The 24,550-nt window shown below is 38.1% G+C and overlaps 1 protein-coding gene across 1 annotated transcript in view; it reads right to left on the minus strand.

The window, feature by feature from the left end:
* ADAMTSL3 (ADAMTS like 3) overlaps window positions 1–24,550 on the minus strand; it is a 277,061-nt gene that overhangs the window by 179,550 nt on the left and 72,961 nt on the right. The window contains exon 3 of the mRNA XM_069465643.1: window positions 11,260–11,387. Coding sequence (XP_069321744.1) covers window positions 11,260–11,387 — 128 coding nt within the window. The remainder of the gene's footprint in view (window positions 1–11,259; window positions 11,388–24,550) is intronic.

The raw sequence follows: 24,550 nt of genomic DNA on the forward strand, positions 1-24,550 counted from the left end.
TTAGTTTTATAGCATATTTTTATTATACCAAAATGCCTCTTTATTATACTTAAATTTATCAATATTTTCCTTTGCAACTTATACTCTTTGTATTTTAGTTAAAAATATTTTACTATCTAGAAATCATAAAGATATTCTCCTATACATTTTTTCTAAATGTTTCCAGACTTTGCAATTATTATTATTGTTATTAACTATAATCACCATGCTGTACGATAGATCTTAATCTTAGTCCTCTTACCTAACTGAAATTTTGTATCCTTCGAGCAACATCTTCCCAAACCCCGCTTTCCAACTACCTTAACCCTTGGTAATTACTTTTCTACTCTCTTCTATGAGATCAATTTTTTTAGCTTCCACACATGAGTGAGATCATGTGGTATTTGTCTTTCTGTGCCTGGCTCATTTCACTTAACATAATGTGTCCTGCGTTCATCCGTGTTGCCACAAATGACAAGATTTCCTCCTTTTTACAACTGAATAATATTCCATTGTGTATACAGACCACATTTTCTTTCTTCATTCATCTGTCCATAGACACTCGACTGATTACAAATCTTGGCTATTGTGAATAGTGCTGTCATAAACATGGGAGTGCAGGTGTCTCTGGGACATGCTGATTTCATTTACGCTGGATGTATATACTCAGCAGTGGGGTTGCGGGATCATATGGCAGTTCTATTTTTAACATTTTGAGGAACCTCCATACTGTTTTCCACAACAGTTATACTAATTTATGTTCCCACCAACAGCATGCAAATTCTCTACATCCTCTCCAACACTTGTTGTCTTTTGTCTTTTTGATAATTGTCATTTTAACTGGAGTGAGATGATGCCTCATTGTGGCTTTAATTTTCATTTCCCTGATGATTAGTGATGTTGAGCGTTTTTTCAGATACCTGTTGGCCATTCGTATGTCTTTTTTGGAGAAATGTTGATGCAGGTCTTTTGCTCATTTTTTCAGTTGGGTTATTTGTTTTCTCACTATTGAGTTATTTGAGTTCCTTATATATTTTGGATATTAACCCCTGATTTTAGATGCATAGTTGGCAAATATTTTCTCCCATTCTGTAGCTTGTCTCTTCACTCCGTTGATTGCTTCCTTTCCTGTAGGGAGCATTTTAGTTTTAAGCAATTGCCTTTGTCCATTTTTTCCTATGCTTTGGGGTTTATATTAAAAAAATCATTGCCCAGACCAATGTCATGGAGCTTTTCCCCTATGTTGTTTTCTGGCTATTTCACAGTTTGGGGTCTTACATTTAAGTCTTTAATTCATTTTGAGTTAATTTTTATATATGGTATTAGAGAAGGGTCTAATTTCATCTCTGCATGTGGATATCCAGTTTGCCCAACACCCCTTATTGGAGAGAATGTCTTTTCCCCCTATGTTCTTGGCGCTTTTGTCCAAAATCAGTTGGCTGTAAATGTGTGGACTTATTTCTGGGTTCTCTATTCTGATCCATTGGTCTATGTGTTCTTTTTATGCTGGTACCATCGTGCCTTAGTTACTATAGCTTTGTAGTATATTTTGAAGTCAAGTAGTATGATGCCTCCAGCTTTGTTCTTTTGTATCAAGACTGTTTTGGCTATCTGGGGGTCTTTTATGATTCCATATGAATTGACTATAGTCAAGTCAGGGATTCATTAATTCATTTTTCTATTTATTTATGGAATAAAGTTTACTTAATTTACACTATACATCAGTAATAATGTTCATAAAGACATGAAAGACACCACCTATGCCATCTAAAATTTTGTCTCATTTGTGGAAACAGAAAAATAAAACAACACAATGAAATAAACACTCTGACAAAGGTATTCACAAGATCCTATGGAAACACAGGAGAGTTGCACCTACTCTAGTGAAGCGTACAAACTGTCAAGGAATGTTTAAAGGGAGAAATGGGGATTCAAAGGAGTTTTCACAGTCAACCATGTGTCAATCAGAAAAAGGAGAAATGGATGCTTGAGGCAGAAAGAAGAACATTGACAAAAGATGCAAGGCAATAGTGAATACACATGCACTTATGTATTCCTTCAATAAACATTACTCAGGACCCAATCACATGTTAGATACTATGTTAGGTCTTGGAATGATGAAGTCATTGTCCCTTCTCTAAAAAGGGTCTCATTTTGCCAACAATTATAGTACTCTAATAGATGCAAGGAAGCACAAAAGAGGAATATTAAAGTTAGACGAAGGAGTCAAGACAGGCTTTCTAAAGGAGCATGATCTTGAAGGATAAGTAAAAATTAGTGAGACATCACACTAAAAAAGATAAAAAGGTGTACAGGATAAGATGTAGATGATTAAGACAGTAGACGCACAAAAGGAGCAGGTTTTGAGTGAAGAAAAGAATGTAAAGTAACAAACAATACCATAGCAGCATTTTAAAACTTCACTGGAAGTCAACAGATTAGGAAAAAAATTCAAGTGACGGGGAGCTCAAATATCACTCCCAAATACACAGGAAAAAAAAACAAAACAACAAGAATGAAAGTAATTGAACAGAACATGATAAAAGTGGAAAGCAGACAGAAATAACTGGTGTTCACGAAGGAGAGGCTAGAACAAATCGGCAAGAACCAAGAGTAAATGATACAATAGAAGAAAAATTTTCCTACCATAAAGAAGGATCCATATCTGTACAACAAAATTGGCCACTATGTGCCAGGAAAAGATAAGTAAAATGAGATGAATAGCTAGACATAGCCTTGTAAAACTCTTGAACTTGAGGGGAAGAAAGAGTCCTATGGGCAGCCTGGTTATCTACAAAATAGGTTATCTACAAAAGAACAAAAATCAAGCTGGCCTAAGAGGTCTACAGGCAATACTGTATACCAAACATTAGGGAAAAGGAACTCCTGAGTCTTAAAAGGGAAAGGTTGTGTCTCAGGAATTTTATACCCAAATAAACCATTCAGCGTTTGTGTGTGAAGGCAAGAGAAAGACATTTTCAGATATATAGGAACACATGAAGTATAAGACCCACAATTTTTTCCTGAAATTAAAAAGGTTATGAAGCCTTGCTGCTTAAAGTGTGGTCCACAGACAGGCAGCATTGACATCACCTGGGAATCTCTTAGAAATGAAAGTGCTTGGGCCTCACTCCAGATCTACTGAATCAAAGTTTATATTTTAACAAGATCCCTGGGTGATTCATATGCACATTAAAATTCCAGAAGCACAGCTCAAAATATATCCCTGCCAACAAAGTTATGATTCAACATTAAGAACTAAAAAGACTAACAATGAACATTGAAATAATATATATACACACACAGTTAAGTTTCAACAATGGTTTGAAATATGACTATGAAAGAAAAGATATGAAGGGAAACAACTTTGCCAATAAACTAAAGATAAAGTTCAAAATTCTAATAGCAAACCCAAGAAGTGGGAATAAAAATGGAAAGCATAAAAAAATTCATCATCTTACATAGGGAGAAATCAAAAGAAACTATTATCGGCAGTGATAGTTATAAAATAAGTATTAAAATATGGTTTTCAAATGAAAACTTAATCATCAGTAAAATAAAAACAGGATATATGTATAATTTCCCAATTACCAGAGGTAAAATTTCAGAGAAAAACATTGAGGCAAAGAAAAAAGGAAAGATTTCAAATAGAGATTATAACCTGAGCACATATATTGAACTTCCCCCTTACAAATTCCCAGTGAAATGACTAACAGTGTATATTAAGTGAATAACTGTATTATACCCGGAAATTCACATAACCTGTATACAAGCTGGAAACTTCAAGTAAGTTTTGTTATACACAGGGTAAGCAAGACTGAATGAAAGGAGAGTGTGCAAATACACTATTCACTGTGCATAAGAAGTCTGCCTTTGAAGTAAGTGGAAGAGCTCCACAGGAGAATCCACCAATCCCCACTAAATTAGAGTGACAGACAATGTAGCCCATTCCTGCTAACCAATGGCATGGGGATGGCTAGTATAAAACAAAACTGTAAAAACAAATAAGGTGCCAATGAATTGGAGTCCCTGTGAAATACTCAGGGCCTACATGGGATGGAGTATTCTGGAGGGGTTAAGTAAAATATAGACACTGCAGAGACTATCTTCAAATACCAAAAGCCATAAAGGTCATAAAAATAAATTCATTGGCCCAAAGACAATGTTCCTTCCCACAAATGCCTTCAACCGTGGCTTCCTATTTCACTCTCCACAATGACACAAATCTGCAATGGATCTAAAGCAGTGATTCTTACCTAGACAGAAGAAGGGTATTTTTCTTATGAAGAGCCAGAATTGAATTAACAAAGGAATTATCAAATTCTGACTCTAATCCAGATCCCTTTGAACCTGGGGACACACATCACACACACACGTACGCATATGTGTGTGCATATCCATATATACATAATATATCTATACATATACACAAATATTTTTCAACACATTAACTGCCATGAGAGTTGTATTTAGCTCACGCTAGTTTTCACCCTGGGGCTGCATGAAGCATATATAAAATCTTGTTGATGTTCTTATTGTTACAATTAATATTGACAACTTAATTCTAAAAATATGGATTAAATGAATAGAAGTCAATAAATTTCATTTTTCCATTTATGTTTACTTTTAAATTATACTTGAAGATTTCATTATATTTTCATAATAAAACTGTGGCCCCAAAGAAAATTTTCTGGCTTTTTTTGTGTATGTGGCAGTTAATGTGTTAAATTTGCTTTTTAAGTTCTTAAATGAGAGCTTAGAACATTGATTTTTCTCAACCAATTCTTTAATAATTTGTGCATTCAGGGCCATAAACATTCCTATAAGAATGGAATCTTCCAAGTTTTAATATATTCTATTTTTATGATCTCTCTTTAGTTCTGATAATACTTATTTCCTTAAATTCTACTTTGTCTGACATTAGTACAGCTACAGGTACCAATTTTCTTTTAATTTGTGTTTATGTTATAGTTTCTTTCCATGCTTTTATTTTTAGTCTTCTGGTATCCTTATATTTAAGATTTTACCCCAGTAAACTGCGTATAATTTTTGTTTTACAGTTTAACAATCTTTGTCTTTTAACCGGAGCACTTGGCTCATTTACATTTAATGTAAAAACTGATATATTTAGGGGTTCAAATCTACCATCTTACCATTATTTGTTTATTATTTGTTACACTTGTTCTATGTTCCTTTTTTTCTCCTTTCTTGAGCACTTTTGAATCTATCAAGTATTTTAGCATTATTTTATTTACCCTCATGATAGCTGACTGGCTATACATTCTTTCATTTTACTTTTAATGATAACCCTAGAAATTAAATGTGCATCTCAGACTTTGAAAAATCAAATGTAAAGTATCTGCTTTTAAAATTTTCTCAGCAATTCAAGCACATTAAAACTCTTTAAATCCATCTGCTCCCTCCTAGAGTTTTATATTATTGTTTTCCTGCATATTTTTTTGTTTGTTCATTGTTGGGTTTTGATGTTTTTTGGAGACAGGGCCTCACTCTGTCACCTAGGCTAGAATGCAGTGATGTGATCATAGGTCACTGCAACCTCCAACTCCTGGGCTCAGGCTGGGGATACAGGTGCACACCACCATGCCTGGATAGTTTTTTAAAATTTTATTATAGATATAAGGTCTTGCTATGTTGCCCAGGCTGGTCTCAAACTCCTAGCCTCAAGCAGTCCTCCCACCTCGGCCTCTCAACGTGCTAGGATTACAAGTGTTGAGCCTAAAAATACTGAGTTATAGAAATGCCTCCTGTATTTCTGGAGACAAGATTTGATTTCAGAAGTCAAATAAGGCTTTGCCTTAAAGAAAAAATAAATGTGTTAGTTCAAAAGCTGCCTCGTCTCAGGAGGGCGTCTCGCTGGTCAGTAGAAGCTGCACTTCAAAGAGACAGCTGTAAACTGGGCCTTTGGTTCTCACCTGTTTTGAAAGACAAGGCAGGCCTTTCCCTTAGAACCAAAAGGTTGCCGGAGCTGACAGGTGGACCCCCGGAGATGAGAGCTAATCAGCTAGATATGCTAATGCCCAAGCCGGGGCCAGATGGAACCATGCGGTTAAAGTAATTAACACAAAGCACAGCCCATGTTGACTTCTGGGATCATCTCTGTCTCCAAGAACACAATCACCGGAGCCAAGATGTCTCTGTTTGTTGCTAAAGTAATAGCCTTATCATAAAACTTAGAAGTTTGCCCCAAGACGATTTTATAACTCATTGTTCCCCTAGTTAGAGTTAGTTAAAGGATCTGTAGTAGCCTTTTAGAAGACTTTGACCCTAAAGCAAACTGCCTGTTAGTATGCAAATCCCATTGCCTTTGGCAACGGGGAGCCTGTATGTACCCTATATAATACCTGTGTGGAGTTTCAGTCCGGGATATATTTTATGTGGGTAAAAATATATCCATCCGGATACCCTCCTTCATCTATTTTCATAAACCTTTACTTTATAAACTATATCTTTGGCTCTGTGTATTATTATTACCATTACTTTATTTTTTATTTCTTTTTCCTACTATTTTTCATCCTTTGCAATGACCCCTGCCTGAGAGACCTGATTGGAAGAAAAAACCTCTTTGCAGGGAGCATAGCTAACTCCCTGAAAACAGGCATAGTCAACTTAGAGACCAGATCGGAACAAAGAGAGAAAAGACCTCTTTGTGGGGAGCGTAGCTAACTCCCCGCAACAAGTGTGAGCCACTGTGCCTGGCCAAATTCTACATATATTTAAACTTCACAAAACATTACTATTATTGCTTTAAACAGTAACAGTTAATATTTATTTATATTTATGATCTCCATTGCTCTTGATTTTTTCCTGCATTTCCATTCTCCACATAGGATCATTTTTCTTCTACCTGAAGAACTCCCTTTAGCACTTCATTTAGCACAAGCCAGATAGTAAAGAATTCTCTCCATTTTTGTTCATCTGGAAATATATTTATTTCACTTTCACTTTTGAAGGATATTTGTTCTGGGTAGAAAATTCTAGTGTAAAAATTATTTTTTTCAAGGTGTTAAACAAGTCATTGCATTATTTTCTAATGAGAAGTTAGTAGTCAACTTATTTTTCTCCTTTGAAAGTAATGTGTCTTTTTTCTTTGGCTTCTTTTAAGATTTTAGTCTAATATGTTTATGCGTATTTGTTCAGTTTGGGGTTTGCAGAGTTTTTTAAATCTGTGGCTTGACAGCTTTGACAAATTTTGGAAAATTCTTGGTTACTATTTTTTTCAAACAGTACTTCTACCATCTTTTCTTTTTAGGACTTTAATTACACATGTTTTAGACCTTTTTACTTTGTTCCACATATCCCTTATTCTATTTTATATGTTTTTCCCATCTGCGATTTAGCCTGGATATTTTCTACAAATGCATATAGTCTTATACTGTCTGTAATCTGTTAAGTCCATATATGTAGTTCATAATTTTAGTTATCATATGCTTCTGTTCAAAAATTTCCATTTGATTCTATTTTATGGTTCCAGTTTTCTAGTGAAATCCTACATATTCTCATCTATTTCTTAAATATTTGTTACAGAGTTTTGTTTTGTTTTCTTTTTTAACACACAGTATCTTTTTCTATTGTCTATTTTTTCTCTTGATTGTGTCTCATAGTAAGGCTGGTAATATGTTATTAAATTATGGGCATGGTTTACCAAAATTCGTAGAGGTTCTGGTTGATGTCATCTTCCTCTGGAGGGTTTTTCTTGTTTTAAGCATATTGATGACAGTTGAAATAGCAGCAAATTTTATCAGTTAAATTAAGGTTGAGCTAATTCAAGACTGGGTTTCAGTCTTAGTAATATCTTGTCTATTAAGGACTTGTTCTTCCTTCTTTCTAGGGTATAGTCCTTCAGTGATCCCAACTAATCACCTGAGGTATTTACCAGGGTTTTGAACCCCAATTTTTATGTCTCCAGCACCATGAAATTGCTAATAAATCTGCTTAACTTCTCAGCTTGTTAGCAGCTACCTTCTCCTCCTTACTGCTTTCTTTACCTCATACTGCTCAAGAATCAGTGAATGACTGGATGAAAAATAGGGATCAGAAAACTGATAAAGTCAGTTTTCTGTACGTCTCTTCTTTCCAAAAATTAGATTCTCTAATTCTGGGCTCATGACTATGTTTTACTCCTCAATTTATGGCTCCAAATGGCCCATCATCAGACTGTTAATATCTGTAATAAAGTTTTTATTGGTCCAAAGTGAAGTGAGATGAACAAGGGCAAAAAGGTGGATTCTGATAAAGCTAAATGAATCCCATTTAAAGGCAGGTTTTTTAATCTAAGATTATGTCTTATTTTTTAACATTAAAATGAAAAGATTCTGATTTTAATTTTTTTTTTTTAAAGTTTGTGATGGTAGACCCTAGTTGGAGTTTATTTGGTTGTTTTTCTTTGTGAGCTTACCTGGCCAATTAAAAACTGACAACATATGTCAGTTCCAAATATGCTTTTTTTAAAATTTTATTAGTGTTTTATATTTAAAAGTCTTCAAATTCTTTACCCTGACCTCCAAATCTGTCTTCACCTTCAACACTGGCCCATTCTGCTCGCTCTCGCTCTCTCTCTCTCTCTCTCTCCTCTGACTATTCTCTAGGCATAAAAGCCTCTTTTCATTTCCTGCCCCAGGACCTTCACATACACTGCTCCCACTATCTGAATTCTTTTTACCCCATAACTCTCCCCTTCACATAATTGATTTCTCTCAGCAGTAAGGTCTCAGTGTAAACGTGCCCCAAGCACAGAGGGCTTCCTAACCGTATTATCCATCTTTTTGACATATTTTTTAACTATATGTAATTTGATTGCTTACTTGTTCATTGTTTGTCCCCTGCCCCCCCCCCCCCCCGGACTGTAGGAACCATGCAGGCAGGATCTGTGTTAATTTAGTTTGCTGGTATTAAATTCCTTACCCACATCAAGGGTATAAAAAGGGTCTAGAGCCAGAGACTTACAGGAAGGATGGCTGAAGATTTCATCAGAAAGCTGTGCTATGAGCCCACCTTTCACTCTGCCCCACCAAGGAGAAGGGACCAGGGTTTCAATCTGATAACCCCGAATCAAGAGGAAGAAAATTCAGGGATATGACTTGAGCAGTTCAATGTGTGTCACCTGCAGTTGGCTGGTGTCTAATTTACACCTGGCCAAGAGACCAGTTGGCAGCCCATGTAAGCGGAGTAGGTCTTGTTGCACTGACCACCTGAACTATGAGAGTTTGTTTAGTAAAGTTTACGTGAATGTTTCCTGTAAACCAGGTGTGGACACGTACAAGAGAAAGATTCCATGGGGTGTCTTAGGAACTCACCAGGACAGCCAGTGAGGGTGAGTACACTTAAATAGAGAGAAATTAGGGGTATGCCTAGCTGTCCAGAGCTGAGAAAAGAGTAGTATTACCAAGACAAAGCATTTTGAATAGCACATATCAAGCAAATTGAAGGCAAGAGATCCCAAGAGATTTGAGAGGGCAAGAGCAGTTTCTCAGAAAATCCATCAAAGTGCTCTGAACCGCCGGCTTTGAACAGCTGTCACACAAAGAGCACCAAACAAAAAACTCGCAGCGGTAAAGTCAAGTAAGAACTCTCTTGCCCCTCTGTCCTCTCCTTTGCCCAAATCTCCCTTTCTGATCAGGAGTGGCAAAGACAGCAGCTGAGCAACTGCCCTTCCTACCTGCAGCCTTTTCAACAGCAGCAGAGCCAGCCAGGAAAGAGAGGACACAGACTTAACCCACTCTGAGATAGAGCACTCGGTAAAATGATGTTTCAAGTAAAACCAAAGTAATTTTAAAAATTAATTAAATCATAAATAAATATGTGAGCATTTTGGTTGTATGACAATAGGATGAAAGTGGTCATTCATGGTCCTTAATCTGTTCCTCTAAATTCTTTTTAACAAACATACTATTAAAAAACAAAGACACATGCAAATAAATCCCTCTCCTTTCCCACTCTAATTGAAAATTGAAATTTATTCATTAATTGAAAATTATTCAGACTCCTCAGCCTGGGAGTTATTTCTCAGACTTTGGAGGTATGAAAGTCCCACTTTCTCCACTCCGGTTTCTGGGACAGGGGCCTTTCCCTCCAGTGACTGAGGAGCAGTGAGGAAGAACTTACCTTTATGCAAAAAGCAGCCCCTCCCCTCCTCTTGCCCACAGGGCTGTGGCCCTCCTATTGCAGGCCCCAGCAGGATAAATATATCCCAATACAGTATGATACCCCCGTCATTCTTTCGTACAGCGTGACACACTTACAGTAGCAGGGCCTTTATCTCCTCACCAAGGTGAAGACATGGGGAAGCAGGCATACCACTTTGTCTTTGCAGTTCTACGATGCTTTCGGGTTCAATGCTCTGAGTCAGAACCCACCCTCAGTAGTGTTACTACAGTACACCCAGTGGCCCTCCCCTGCCCTCCTGGAATGGACCGATGAGTCTTCCTCCTCAAAGGCCACGTGTCAACCTCTCACCTGCCCTGCTCTGTGCTGTCTCAAGGGAACTGGAGAACATACTTGGTCACTATTGAATATATCACAAAACAGTGACCTCAGTGAAATCCAAACTAGAACCAAAGTATGCTCTCCCTGCACTTCTGCTCTGTGCCTTGAGGCTAATCGACAAGTCAATTTACTCTTTCACCCAACAACATCCCAAATCTGAAAGTGGCTGCCATGATCCTGGAGTCCTCTTTTGTCTAACTGAAGAGCTGCTGTAAAATCCTTGACTGGGATTTAAATGGCCCCATGAAGAATTACCATAAGTTGTCTCAAAAGCAATGATAAATGCAGCCCTATTACAAACTTTTAGATTTTTAAAAATAAACTGATTTTACATTTTAGCAAATGGTATTTAATATAAATGTACCTAAGAGGTGGAAACAGAACTTGCATTACCATCTTAATCAATGCATTACTCAGAGCAAGTGAACGAGAAATTAATTAAATTGCAGTAACCCAAGGGCAGAACCCAGAAGAGCTGATCTCTTGCCCCAAGTCTTGACACATTCGAGTCAGTGATTTAACGTGCCAGATTTTCTTTCCTCAAAGCCCCAAGTGTCTGCTGCCCCTGGGTCCTGTGAGCATCTCTACGGCCACACCCATGAAAGGGGACCATTACTATTTAAACACAGTAACTTAAGGCTGACTAATATTGAGACAAAACAAATGTTACACCACCATCATAGTATGTTCCAAAGCCAAGCCGAGTTATCTCCCCTGTCCACCCACCCAGAGGCACTGACACATCACACACGGAGGAGCATGTGAGCCACCACTGACCTCCCCGTCAGGCATCTCCGCAGAGAGTACGAAGCGCCTCCTCCGCAGGTCCGGGAGCAGTCACTCCAGTCACCCCACGCATCCCAGTTGCCGTCTTTTTCTTCTTCTGAATGAGTATTTCTTGAGGTCTAGATGTGAAAAAATGCAATAAATTATATACAAAAGTGGTAGAAATATCCCAAAGCTTCCCCAGTTATTCCAGAGTCAATTTCTAAGCTCTTCACAGAGACCAAAGTTGCCTAACAAGGCTTTGCTTTGAAACGGCTGCATTAGAAAAAGCATGTGAGACAGGTTTATATGGAAACTAGTTGGCATGTGCACACCTTTCCATCTTAAGGAGGTTTTTTCCAGATGGGTTCTAAGCTCAGTTTTATATCTGAAATTTTATCATTCCTAAATTTAAATAAAGTGGCTAAATAATCTATTATTATTACTATCATTATTATTATTAGTCTGTTTCCTAACCTACATAGCAGAGTCCCAGCTTGAGCCTAAGGAGTGCTCACCACTGAAATTCTGACTGGCCTGTCTGTCAGGCAGGCTAGGGGTGACTCCTAAGAAATCTTGCAGGAGGATTTGTAGGACCTCCTGGGAGAGGCTCCGTTCCAATAAAATAAAGTTAGATGGACAAGCTTGGCCAAGTTACAAAGCTTACAGGGTCCAAAAAATAGGTCACTTGTGAGTACAGTGTGGTTTAATTTGTCTCCGGGGCTTGCTATCATTGACTTAAATCAGGACACTCTAGAGGAGAGGCGGAATTACAAGTAGAAAGTACATAGATGGATGTGGATGTAGGTGTGAAAGGAAATGAAGCTTATTACTAAATACAGTTACAAAATGTTAATGAGGGGCCTGAGGAGCCTTGAATAAATGTAGAAACCACCCTAGCCCTGAACTGGTAGACTCAATACTGTAAAATGCTAATTCTCTCCAAACTTATCTATAAATTTACAGCAACTCCAATAAAAATCTCCAAAGGGAAATTTTTTGGAGCATAAAAAATGATTCCAAAATTCATCTATTGGGATAAATGTCTGTAAGAGTCAAGAAAAAAGAACAGTAAAAGAAGATAGAATTAACACATGATCTAGCAATCCCACTTCTGGGTATTTACCCAACAGAACTGAAATCAGGGTCTCAAAGATATTTGCACACTCGTGTTCACTGCAGCACTGTTCACAATGGCCAAGAGCGGGAAACGACCCCAGTGTCCATCAACAGACAAACGGATAAAAACATGTGGTATATACAGACAATGAAATACTATGGAGCCACAAAAAAGAAAGGAAGCCTGTCACATGCTACAATGCGGATGAAACTTGAGGAAATCATGCTGCATGAAACAGGCCAGTCACAAAAGCACAGATGTGACTGTCATGATTCCACTCACACGAGGTATCTGACATGGTCCAACTCACTGAAGCAAAAGGCAGGGCGGTGGCTGCCAGGCACTGGGGGAGGGGAAACGGGAAGTGCAGTGGGTACACAGTGTTAGCCGTGCAAATGGAAAAGTTCTAGAGATCTACTGTGCCACATTACTTTGTGCTCATGTTATACTTAACAATACTGTACCGTATATTTCAAAATTTGTTGAGAGGGTAGATCTCATGTTATGTGGGGGTTTTTAAAACCACAATTAAAAAAAACTATATAAGAAGTAAAAGGAGAGAGGACTTGCCTCAATTAAGAGTAGAGAACTGGCATAGCCATAAGCAATAACATCAATTAAATTTCAAAAAAGAGTCCAGAAACAGACCCAAATATAAGGACATAATATAGGACCACAAACCAATGTGGCAAACATTTTTTTTAAATCACAGATAACTTCTTTAAAAAATATACCAAAGTGAATTTGATGTATTAGAAGTTTATATTAAAAATACTGAAACCATAAAATAGTACAGAAATTATAGATTAATAGTCATACAGAGTTGGCTTAGGAAAAACTGTCCTAGATACATCAACAAAGGTAGAAACCATAAAGGAAAAGACTGATAGGCTTAATTACATTAAAATAAAAACACATACAGCATTTTATATTTCTTCATCTACAGGTAAACATATAGGCACATGAGTAGGCACACGAAAATAACTGTAAAAGTACAAGTATTTGGGCTGGAAAGAAACACACCAAATTGTTTCTAAGAATGGAGGATGTTGTTGGGTAGAGACACAAAAGAGAACATCACCTGAATGTTTTATTTCCCTCTACACCCCTCCCCCATAAAAGGTCTGACGTAAATATGATAAATTGTTAAATGTCACTTTTATTACTATCTGAACTTTCCTGGATTTTAAAATTTCTTTTAAAAAATATTTTTTGGGGTAAAAGGCAATCATTAGATAACAATAGAAGCCTATATTATTTTTAACTCAGGTAAACTACGTGCATGCACAGAGAGAGAAGTGAGAGGTTAATTCAAATGTTACAGTGGTTACCTCTAAGTGAGAGGGATTTGGGTGATTTTAACATCTTTTATTTTTGTTTTTGTTACTCTGCATTTTGTAGAGAGTCTTTTCTTAATAAAACACATCATACCTAAATTGAAAACAAGCACGCAAACAAACAAAAACCACATCCTCTTGGCATTCAGAAAAGTCCAAGACAGACTGAATTTAATAGCTGGAGAACAGCAAAGTTTATGAAAGAAACCGTGACACACTAATAAACTACAGCATGAGACTGAACTAGATATTGCACAGGTTTCCTTAAGCCCTTAGGCAAGTTACCTCATCCAACCAAAAAAAAAAAAAAAAAAAAATTAAATTAAAAGAGGGATCTCTGGAATGGACCTTCAAAAGTGAAATGAAAAAATAATGACTGGAAGCAAAGAGGAGGTTTTCCAATAATTTTCACTCAGGTCCCACTGGTCAGTGGGTTTATGGCTTCTTGCCAACCTACCTATTTATAGCACAATAAACAATCCTGCTAGAGGCAATATTTCAGTAACAGTCAAATGAAAAGAAAGGGTACATATCTGGCGACTGATCAAATCTGTCATCGGGAACAGGGGCTAATTAAACCCATACTATTTACTGTTCTAATTAGACCACTGTTTGGTTCAATTTTCTACACTAAATGTCACCAAACATAACTGTGTCCTGTCTATAACATAATATAAAATATAAGGTTTTATTTCATTAAAAAAAATACAACAAGCAGTTTAATACACTCATCTGGAATTTTAGGTTGGGTAAGTCCAAATCATTTAGGTAAACGTTTAAAATATATACAGCTGAAATTGATTTTTCATTTTGTTATTTGATATACTGATAGGTTGAATGTGAAAAGTTGAAAAACATCATCATATATATTTTAAAATGAAAGTTGAGAGTTTTTGCAATACTGTTTTAATTTGTTTTTATTCCCACTATCCCATCTGTTCGGTTTATAGTTAGAATCAGGTTTCTTTCCATAACTTCTCCACCTTTACTTACCCAAAAAAAAAAAAAAATCTTGATTCTAAAATAACTAAAATAGGCATGTTATAAAGGCAAGCATTTGGTTTCTCTGATTGGATTGGTAAGATATATTCCTCCTAAGAAAACAGAGAAAATGGCACCTCAGAGGGGTCCTCTCTTTCCCAACCAATGCCCTTAAAAAATAGGGGTCCTCAAGATTTTCTCCCCTCCCTGGCCAGGAAGATGGTTGGATTTTGCTCTGAAATTCCAGAGCTGCTTCCTACCAGCCAGCCCTCTGCCTCTTTCACGTATTACTCTTCCTCCAAGGAGTAGCAGTAATATCCCAAATTTGTACCATTCTCCTCCCTTCCCTTTGATCCTAGAAGCATGATGACAACACAATCATTCAGAAGCAATCATTCAGAAACAACTCAAGTGGAGTGAAGCACCCACCTCCTGGGTCACTTCTGAGAATATATATTCTTCCTTCTGGTGAAACAGAACCTGCCTCCTGGAACGTCCTTTCCTCTAGAGCATGAGAATTCTCCTGCAGAAGAGCCCTTCTCAAGCTTTCTCAAGGCCTCAAAGATCTGGCTGATACCCCCAGTAACTTCTATTCTCCGAGCTCTTTCATGACTGTGTTCTCTCTCTGCACACAACTGCGTTTGCACATTTTTAATTTAAAACATAGTGCACAGAATACAAAACTGAATCTAAAAAGAACATAGACCATACATTGCCCTGTGATCCAGGTTTCTTTTGATGATACCCAAGTTTCCTTCTTTCCTCCTTCCTTCCCTCCTTTCTTCTTCCCTTTCTTTTCCAGGCACACCATTTATTGGAACTTGCTATGGAGTCAGTATCACATACTGGTTAAAAGCTGTTTGACTCTGGGTAAGTGTCTCAACCTTTCTAAAACTCATCTACAAAATGGAGATGATAATCTTTACCCAAACAGGATTTAAGTAAACTAACACATATAAAGTAAATCACACAGCATCTCAGCAAATATGCTTAATGAATGTCTTGATAAGTGTAAGGGATTGTTGTTCTTCAAAATAACATCTTTTTCAAAACAGCAGTAGTAGAGCCAGCTCTCTTCCATTTGTACCTATGCAAGACTTCACACTGATCACTACTGAATTTGCTCTTGTTGGCTATGGCCCAGAATACCAGCCTGTTGAGATCTGTTTGAACCCTGATCCTGTCACCCCGTCTCTGAGCCATTTTGCTCCACTTTGTAGCTTCTGTATCTTCACCCAAGTCACTGATAAATGTGTGAGACGTAGCTCCTAATCTTACAGAATCCCATGAATGCATATTTCTGCTTTTTTTAAAATAGTAAGTCTACCATAATGCCCAGTAAGCAGCCAACTAATCAGACTTGGAATCTTGGATTATAGTTTAATGTTACAATAAAAATGAAATATCATCAATCACCATCATCAGATGTCAGGAGACAGGAAGGTTTGTGGGCAAGAAAGGAATTGGCCCTCGGGAACTGGATGGGGAAGGGTGGAGCCTGTCTTCCTGGGCTGGTGGTGGTGGTGAGCCTCCTGGGAGAAGAGGTATATAGCAGACCCCCTTGTGGCAGCCCCACCCCTGAAGTCTAGTCAGAATATTGGCCCAATCTTTGACCTGATGGTGATGCAGAAAAGACAACTGCTATGCTTGTCAGTTGGGTACCACTCTGCCCAAATTCCCCTTTTCAAACCTCTCTTTAAGCTTCCTCAAGTAATTATGTAAATTCCATGTTATTATCACTTTATAAAGTACATTGTTACCTGAATTCAACCTGAGTCTGATTCAACCAACATCATGTCATTCTGTGACTCTGCCTGGGACCAGACTGAGGAAGAGCCGGGAGGAAGGAGACCTGGAGAACTTTGTGCCACATGTAGCAGCTACTGTTAATGTACAGAGTGAGTCCTGCGAGCCAGTACTTCTCCCACATTCTCTCCAACCTTCTCAGCAAGCTTTTGAAGTGGATGCTGCCACCCATTTTACAGGGGAACAACTGTGGCTTTGAGAACCATGTGTGTTCAAAGCGCGGCAGAGCCCGGGCAGAATCCCTTTCTGTCCTACCCCAGACAAAGCCTGCATTTTCCCCACGGGCATCCGTGTGTCTTCCCCACGGATGCTCCACTTCCCTTCAAGACCACGAGTGCAGTCAAACACGGCAGCCGAGTTATCACCACTCACAGTTAGCATCTGGGATCTTGGATCAAGTACATCTGCTGCTGTGATCCGCTTGACCACAACATTCTTTCTATATCTCCATAAAGTCTTTCACTTTTTTCCTCTCTATATTGCAAGCAGAGCTACACTTTGTTTCTCAAAAGGATTTCATTTTCTGTAGGTTATTTCATGAGGAATACACATTCCTGACCGACATCCATAGACTCACGTGCATTTGTTTATTTTCTCTTGCGAGCATAGACCACACGCTTGCTAAGTTCACGGCTCTTCACTAGGTGCCTTGGGAGGAAGAGCATGGACTTGGTCCTCAAGGAGCTCACGCATCAGTGAGCAGCGGGCCAGAGGGGCAGAGGTGACGCAATGATAGTCCTTGGCTGTCAAGAGCAACAGACACAAGGGACCCAGAGTGCGCAGACACTGAAATGGGGGCAATTTCTCCCTGCAGTCAGAGGACTGGGACACAGACTTTCCATGGAACAGACCAATTCCCTGGAACCCTGGGCAGGGCTCACGGGTCCTCATCAGCTTCTCTCACGTGATGGGCTATGTGTGAGCTCTTATTTTTCACTCATCTCTATTTTCTAACTGTGAAGGAATTACAAACATGTTTTCATTTTCTTCTTACGCTCATCTATATTCTCTACTGTTACACAGTGAACATGCATAGTTTGTGCAATAAAACACCCAATAAAAGTCCCCCTTTTTTAAAAGGGAAAAGAAAAACACTAAAGGGAAAGCTATGAAAACACATCCAAAGAAGCAATATGCACTTCATGTTGTTTGGTTAAAACGGCCAAGCTTAAAGATCTCTTAGGAAATCATATTTTCCTAAGTAAAGTTCTAGCTGGGGAATATTTTGGATGAAAAATTCCAAAAAAGATATTGTTTACTCATTATATAATGGGACTGGTAAAAGCCAAAAATATTGTAGGAGTAAGCATGTTCACAATCTCATAAAGACTCAAGCACTGCCTGCCGTTCTCGGATCCCCACACATAAATCAAATCATAAAATATTTTCCTGACAAGTTCTTAAGTCTGCGACTTATAATGAATAGCACAGTTCTACTAGTCTTGCTAAAATGTTAGTAATTAAACACAGATTTCACATATAAGGTCACTTATTGGAAATGCTATATTAACAGCTCCGTATTAAAAACAACCCAAAATAAAATGAGTCCCGCTGGGATATCACTTCCCAGACATCAAATAAATGTTCACTCCAATGTTACCACAAAGGTTATTTAAGGAGATCTCAAACGACCCAGATTTAGTTAACAGTAAATACATTCTTTCAGGTTAATACTACCTTAAGGTCTTTAACAACAAAAATGTAAAAATATGAATTGGGTTAATGACATAAAAATGTCACTCAAGCTGTCCCACAGACTCAACAATTCAGCTCAACCAGGATATATAAACATCTATATATCTAAAGCTATATGCTAGGGACCATTGAGAAACGCTCCCACTCCTGTGTCTCACAATCTCACAAACCCCTTCGCCGTCTATTCTACCCTCTACTGAAACAAGCAAACAAACAAAATATATATATATATATATATATATATATATATATCTCCAAAACTCATTACCCTGATAGTCAATGACTTCTAGGATCTGGTGGACACTTTCCTAGCCAGTGTGTTCCTGATTATTTTACCACCTTTAAAGCCTCAGAACACAGGTTCGACACCTCCAGGCCTTCCTGTCCTACCTCCTTCTCCAGCTCCATTTCTCACCCCGCACCCCATACACCAAGCACACCCCATTTCTCATTATTCCAAAAACACAAACATGTTTTCCCAGTCCTGCCTGAGGGGCATTTCTAGAACATGCTATTTGTTAAGGTGTGGACAGGGTGCAGGGAAGCCAGGAGGGCTGGGTCGGCACCCCAGGGCTGGTCGTAGCCAGACTGTGAATCGATGGTTCTCACGATCCGCCTGGGCCCTGCATGCTGGAGGGGGCAAGGGCAGGCCAAGGCTGTGTGCAAAGGGCTACCTGAGAGGAACTAAGGCCTTTGGTCGAGAATCACACCCCCATCTGCCCACAGAGGGAGAGCTGGGGGAATGCACACACCTCTCTCCTCCCTCTCTCCAATTCCCTACAGTGCTCACCATTGGCTGAATCCAACCAGGGGCCAGAGGGCAAGGGAGACCACAGATGCTGTCACACAGGTCAGCGTCCAGCGGGTGCAGCACAGGGCGGGGAAGGGCAGAGACTGGACTTGGAGGGCAGACCGGAGATTTCCAGCACTGTAATTTATTGACTCACTGGAATATTTTTAAGCAGAGGAGTGACTTGGGCAGATCGTATTTTGGAAAAATTACTCTGGCAGGAGTGTGGGGAAGGACTGAGGGAGGAGAGCCTCGCATCAGAGAGCACAACTGGAAGGCCACTGAAATAGTGCATGGGAGATACAAGAGCCTGGACGAGATGCTGGCACAGATGCAAAGTTTGAAGGTGCCAGAATCAGTAGGACCTGGCAGCTGACCAGACGCAAGGAGGAAGGAGGGGCCAGGATGACTGCCAGCCTGTGCCAATCTCATTGGCTTCCCAACCCCACCCTTGAGGTGGGGGTCTCAGCACCCTCTGCACAGAATGAGAGCTGTGCCCTTGACAATGGTGAAGACAAAGGGAGCAAACTGCTAGTTTCTGTAAGGAATCCAGACTGCAGGTCGGATTTATTTACATATAATTGTATGTTTTACCAAACAAGCAAAAAAAGAAAAAAAAAGAGAACTACTTGCTAAGATTTAAATATAAAAAGATTTCACATAAAAATCTAGATTTTTGACTTCTTAAGAAAATAAAAGAGGAAATAAGAACAGGATTCACATCACGGCATGGCAATAATGAAAACTAACTATGGCCATCCAGTTTATAAGGGGCATGTGCCTTCCAGTTTGCACCAGCCCCATCCAGCCACTATGAGGATTCATAGTATTGGTCTCCTTTGTGGGCCAAACTGGGGGATTGCTGGTGATGAATCACTGTCAGTTTGAAAGTAAATCAATAGATATGTATATTTATAACTGATACCAGATTCTTCACAGCCTTGCTACAGAATGGCATTATTTTCCAGCAAGTAAGAAACACACACGTAATACATCACTGAAAATAAAACAAAACAAAGGGCACTCGGTTGTTGCCATGGTCTGAATATGTCCCTCAAAATTCATATGTTGAAAATTAATCCCTATTGTGACAGCAATAAGAGGTGTGGCTTTTAGGAGGTGATTAAGTCATGAGGGTGGAGCCCTCCTGGGTGGGATTAGTGCCCTTACAAAGGGCTTGAGAGAGCTGGTTCCCTCTCCTCCGCCCTTCCACCAGGTGAGGATACAGCATTCATGCCCTTGAGGGACACAGCAACGAGACACCATCTTGGCGGTGGAAAGATCAGCCCTCCCCAGATGCCAAACCTGCCAGCACCTTGAACTTGGACTTCCCAGCCTCCAGACTGTGAGAAAACAAATTTCTCTTCTTTGTGAATTAATCTCAGGTATTTTGATATAGCAGCACAATGGAGTAAGACAGCTGTCTTCACTGCACACTAAAATCGACAGTGTGCACACAGAAGCACAATGTAAGTAGTCACTCTGTGATGCCCAGTGCCTGAACTCTCCTCCCTCTGCACTTTCGGACTTTGGGGTATTTTGGACATAAGATATTCGTGTATTTAGGAAGCTCAAAGAAAAATTCTCAGAGTTAGACAAATCCTGTTCTGGAATACACTTACACTGGCACTAATACATGGGACAGCACAGGCCCTGGGGGACCCCATGTCAGGAGTCCCATGGGCCACCTCTCCAGTGACAACTCCCATACAAACCACTAACATGCATGAGAACATTAGGCTATTTTTCCTCATGAATGTAGTGTTCATAGCTACTAGAAAAGTAGATTGTTCTTTTCTTTTCGAAAAATCATAACAAGGTCCTCTCAGACTGAAGCAACAGGTAAAACAAAAATGTCCAAATACAATGAGGGTTTTGCTTGGTTTTGACTTTATTAAAAACAAATTCTTAAACATAAAGATTCTTTACATGAAGAATGATTTAATGGGATATTATTTGTGCTACCTGAGCAAGTCATTATGAAGCATGTTCAGAGTGACATCAGGTACGACTGAAGAGAAATAGCTCTGTGCTGCCAAAAGCAACGGTAGAATGGGAGTAAGGGGAGGCTCGGGAGACCAGCCGTCCCACTGAGGACAACCGGAAAAGCAAATATACTCCCCAGGAATGAAAGTGAAGCAAAGACATTTTCAGACAAAAACAGAATACATCAGCAGCAGACCAGTCTCCAAGGAAACACTAACAGGTGTTTTTAGGACTACAGGAGTGTGGAGGTGATGGAAGAAATGAAGGGAAAAACAAGAATGGCGGACAGGCGGGTGGATCTGGGTGCAGAGCCGTGTGCAAAGCAGCAATGATAACGGCGTGTGGGGTTTCAGATGTTTACACAGAACTGAGAAACCTGACAACAACAGCAGGAGTCAGAGACGGGCAAATGGTGTTAAAGACCTTTGTATCATCTATGAAAAAGATAAAAAAATATTACACTTTACTAATTCAAGGATACATGTTTTAAGCTCTAGAGTTACCACTAAAAGGACATAAAAGAATGTTTAACTTCCAAATTAACATATATGGGAAAAGATATAATAAGGAAACACATTCAATCAATCCAAAAGATGACAAAAATGGAGAGAAAAAGGAACGCAGAACAGATGGGTAAGTTTTAAAAGCACAGAGTAAAATGAAAGATTTAAATGCAAATATATCAATTACATTAAACCCAAATAGAATACATGCACCAATTAAAAGACAGATTGTCAAGATGAGATTTAAAAATCTCACTATATTCTGTTTAAAGGAGACATTCCTTAACTATAATGACCAGAAAGGTTAAAAATAAAGGATTAAAAAAAATATATACCATAACTACTTACCACAATAAATCTGGTTTAGTTATACTAATTAGACAAAGTAGACTTTAAGACAAAGAGATATGCTACATAATGTTGGAAGTTTGATTTCACCAGGATGGAAGAGAAATTCTAAAAGTGCATGTACCTAACAACATAACCTCAAAATATATAAAGCAATAACTGACTGAACTATAAGGAAAAATAGAAAAATCCACAATGATGGTGGGAGGTTTTAACACAACTCTCATTAATTTATCAAATAGGCAAAAAAAAAAAAAAATTAGTAATGGCATAGAGTACTGAAACAATTAGATTATAAATTGGAACTAATGTACCTGTATAGAAAGCTATAGTTAACCACATCAGAATATATAGAAAAAATTAGCCGGGTGTGGTGGTGCATGCCTGTAGTGCCAGCTACTCAGGAGGCTAAGGCAGGAGGATCGCTTGAGCCCAGGAGTTTGAAGTTGCTGTGAGCTAGGCTGACGCCACAGCACTCACTCTAACCCGGGCAACAGAGTGAGACTCTGTCTCAAAAAAAATAAATAAATAAAAAATAAATAAAATAAAATACATATTCTTTGTATTTATGAAATGTTTACAACAATTAAACATAATCTGGGCCATATATAAAATCTCAAAAATTCAAAGGATTGAAATCATGCAAGTATTTTCTCTACCTACAAAGCAAACAAGTTAAAAATTAGAAGAGAAAAGTAAGCTTAAAATTCCCAAACATTAGGAAATTAAGTGATATTCTTTGAAATAACCAATGCATTAAAAACGAAATCATGATGAAAATTAGAAAATACTCTTACAGAATGAAAGTGAATATATTATATATCGAAACTTAGGTAAAGCAGCTAAAACTGTGCTTAGAAGGACCTATAGTTTTAAATGCACACATTTGAAAAGAAGAAAAGTTGAAAATATCAATGATATCAAATTGTTCAGAGACATTAGAAAAATGACAACAAATGAAACCCAAAGAAAGTAGAAGAAAGAAAAGTAATAGAAACGAGAACAACAATTATGAAATAAAAAACAACAATATACTCAAAAGGATCAACAGATCAAAAAAAATCAAAGAACATTACAAAGACTAACAAAATTGATACATTCCTTGGAAAGACTAAGGAAGAAAAAAAGGAGCATAAAGTCACTAAAAATGATTCAAAATTTTAAAAACAGGATTGTAGAAGTCATATAAAAGGAATGGTGATGAGCACTTAATCCATTTAAATATTAAACTTAGAATAAACAACAAGAAAATCAGGGTTGTAGAATAGAACATGTACTATGTTAAATTAGTATATATAATAATATAACTAATAAAAAAATTGGGAGATTAGTGGAAAAAAGTTGTAAATAAGTCAAGTACTATTGACTAAAATTTAAACATAAAATTTTAAAATATAAGTCTAACCTCCTAATGTTTCATAATCTTTTGTCATATACTTAGAGACATCTTTGAGAAAATAATTTATTTTGGTGTGATAGAACATTCATCTCAAGTTTAACAAATCCTTCAGCTTCACTTCATTTCCTTATTATCTGTTAAATGCACATAAAATTAAATACTTTTAATTTAAAATAGCATGCATCATGTTATAGCATTTTTATAGAACTATGTCTGTTTATTTAGTCTATCCAAAATGTTATTTGTATATGTATGTGAAATGCTCAGAATGCTATTTAACAAATATGAACACTGGTTATTTCTAGAAAGTGGGAAGTAAGGTATTGCAGTTTTCTTTGTACTTTTTCCAAACTGCTGGATTTTTAAAATAACAAGCATAACATATTGAAAACATTAATTATTCTGACAAATAAATCAATCCAACCCGGGTCCAAAGAAGTCATCCTACTGTGCCTTCAAAGCCCACGGCGCAAGTCAGTGTCTCTCTGGTGACAGCTTGCCAAGAAGCCTGTGTTGGGACTGGCGCTCCCGTGAGCGTATTTACGGAAACTGCCTGAGGGCATCTCAAGGCTGATCGAGTAAGGCCTGAAGCCAGATGCTACAGATTATTAACTTCTAGCCCCACACATGTCAACAAATGTTCTAGAAAGGTGTTTCTCAGTTGGACACTTTCGTCCCCCAGGGAACATCTGGAGCTATCTGGGGACATTTTTGGTTGTCGCAACTGTGGGTAGGAGCCACATATGCTGCTAAACATCCTGCAGAGCCCAAGACAGCCCCTACCACAAAGAATTATCCAGTGTAAACTGTCAAGGCAGAGAAACCCATTCTAGAAGGATGCGTGTTCACACAACAAAGCCTCTTTACTCTCATAATGATTTATACTGGCTAAAGTGAAAACAAAAATCTTTTCTAAACCAATAGGACAACCGAGCATCATTAAAATCCTCAACCTTCAGATGAAGTTATAACAATGCAAACTGCTTCACTTCACTCATCACATTGGAGCAAAACAGAATCCTCTATGAGCGGAACGCTTTGCACCACTTTCAGGCCGGGCCCTATAGATCACTTTATATACTTTCTTGCCCTCTGTGAACGACCACAAAATAGTCTTACAAAGCTCTTAATTTCAGATATTTCAAACCATATTCAAAGCATTCACATTTGACAATTCACAGTGGACTTTTCAAGGAAAAAATAAGCATAGTTTTTCAAGTTTAATGATATCAAGTTTTTTTAAAAAAAAATTCTTTCTTGACTTTTCTATGTGATTTACTTCCATCCAGGGTATTTCTATTTTCACATAGAAAAACACAGGTTTTGTGCCAACAACTC

Source organism: Eulemur rufifrons, chromosome 3, assembly GCF_041146395.1.
Source record: "Eulemur rufifrons isolate Redbay chromosome 3, OSU_ERuf_1, whole genome shotgun sequence".
Classification (NCBI taxonomy): Eukaryota; Metazoa; Chordata; class Mammalia; order Primates; family Lemuridae; genus Eulemur; species Eulemur rufifrons.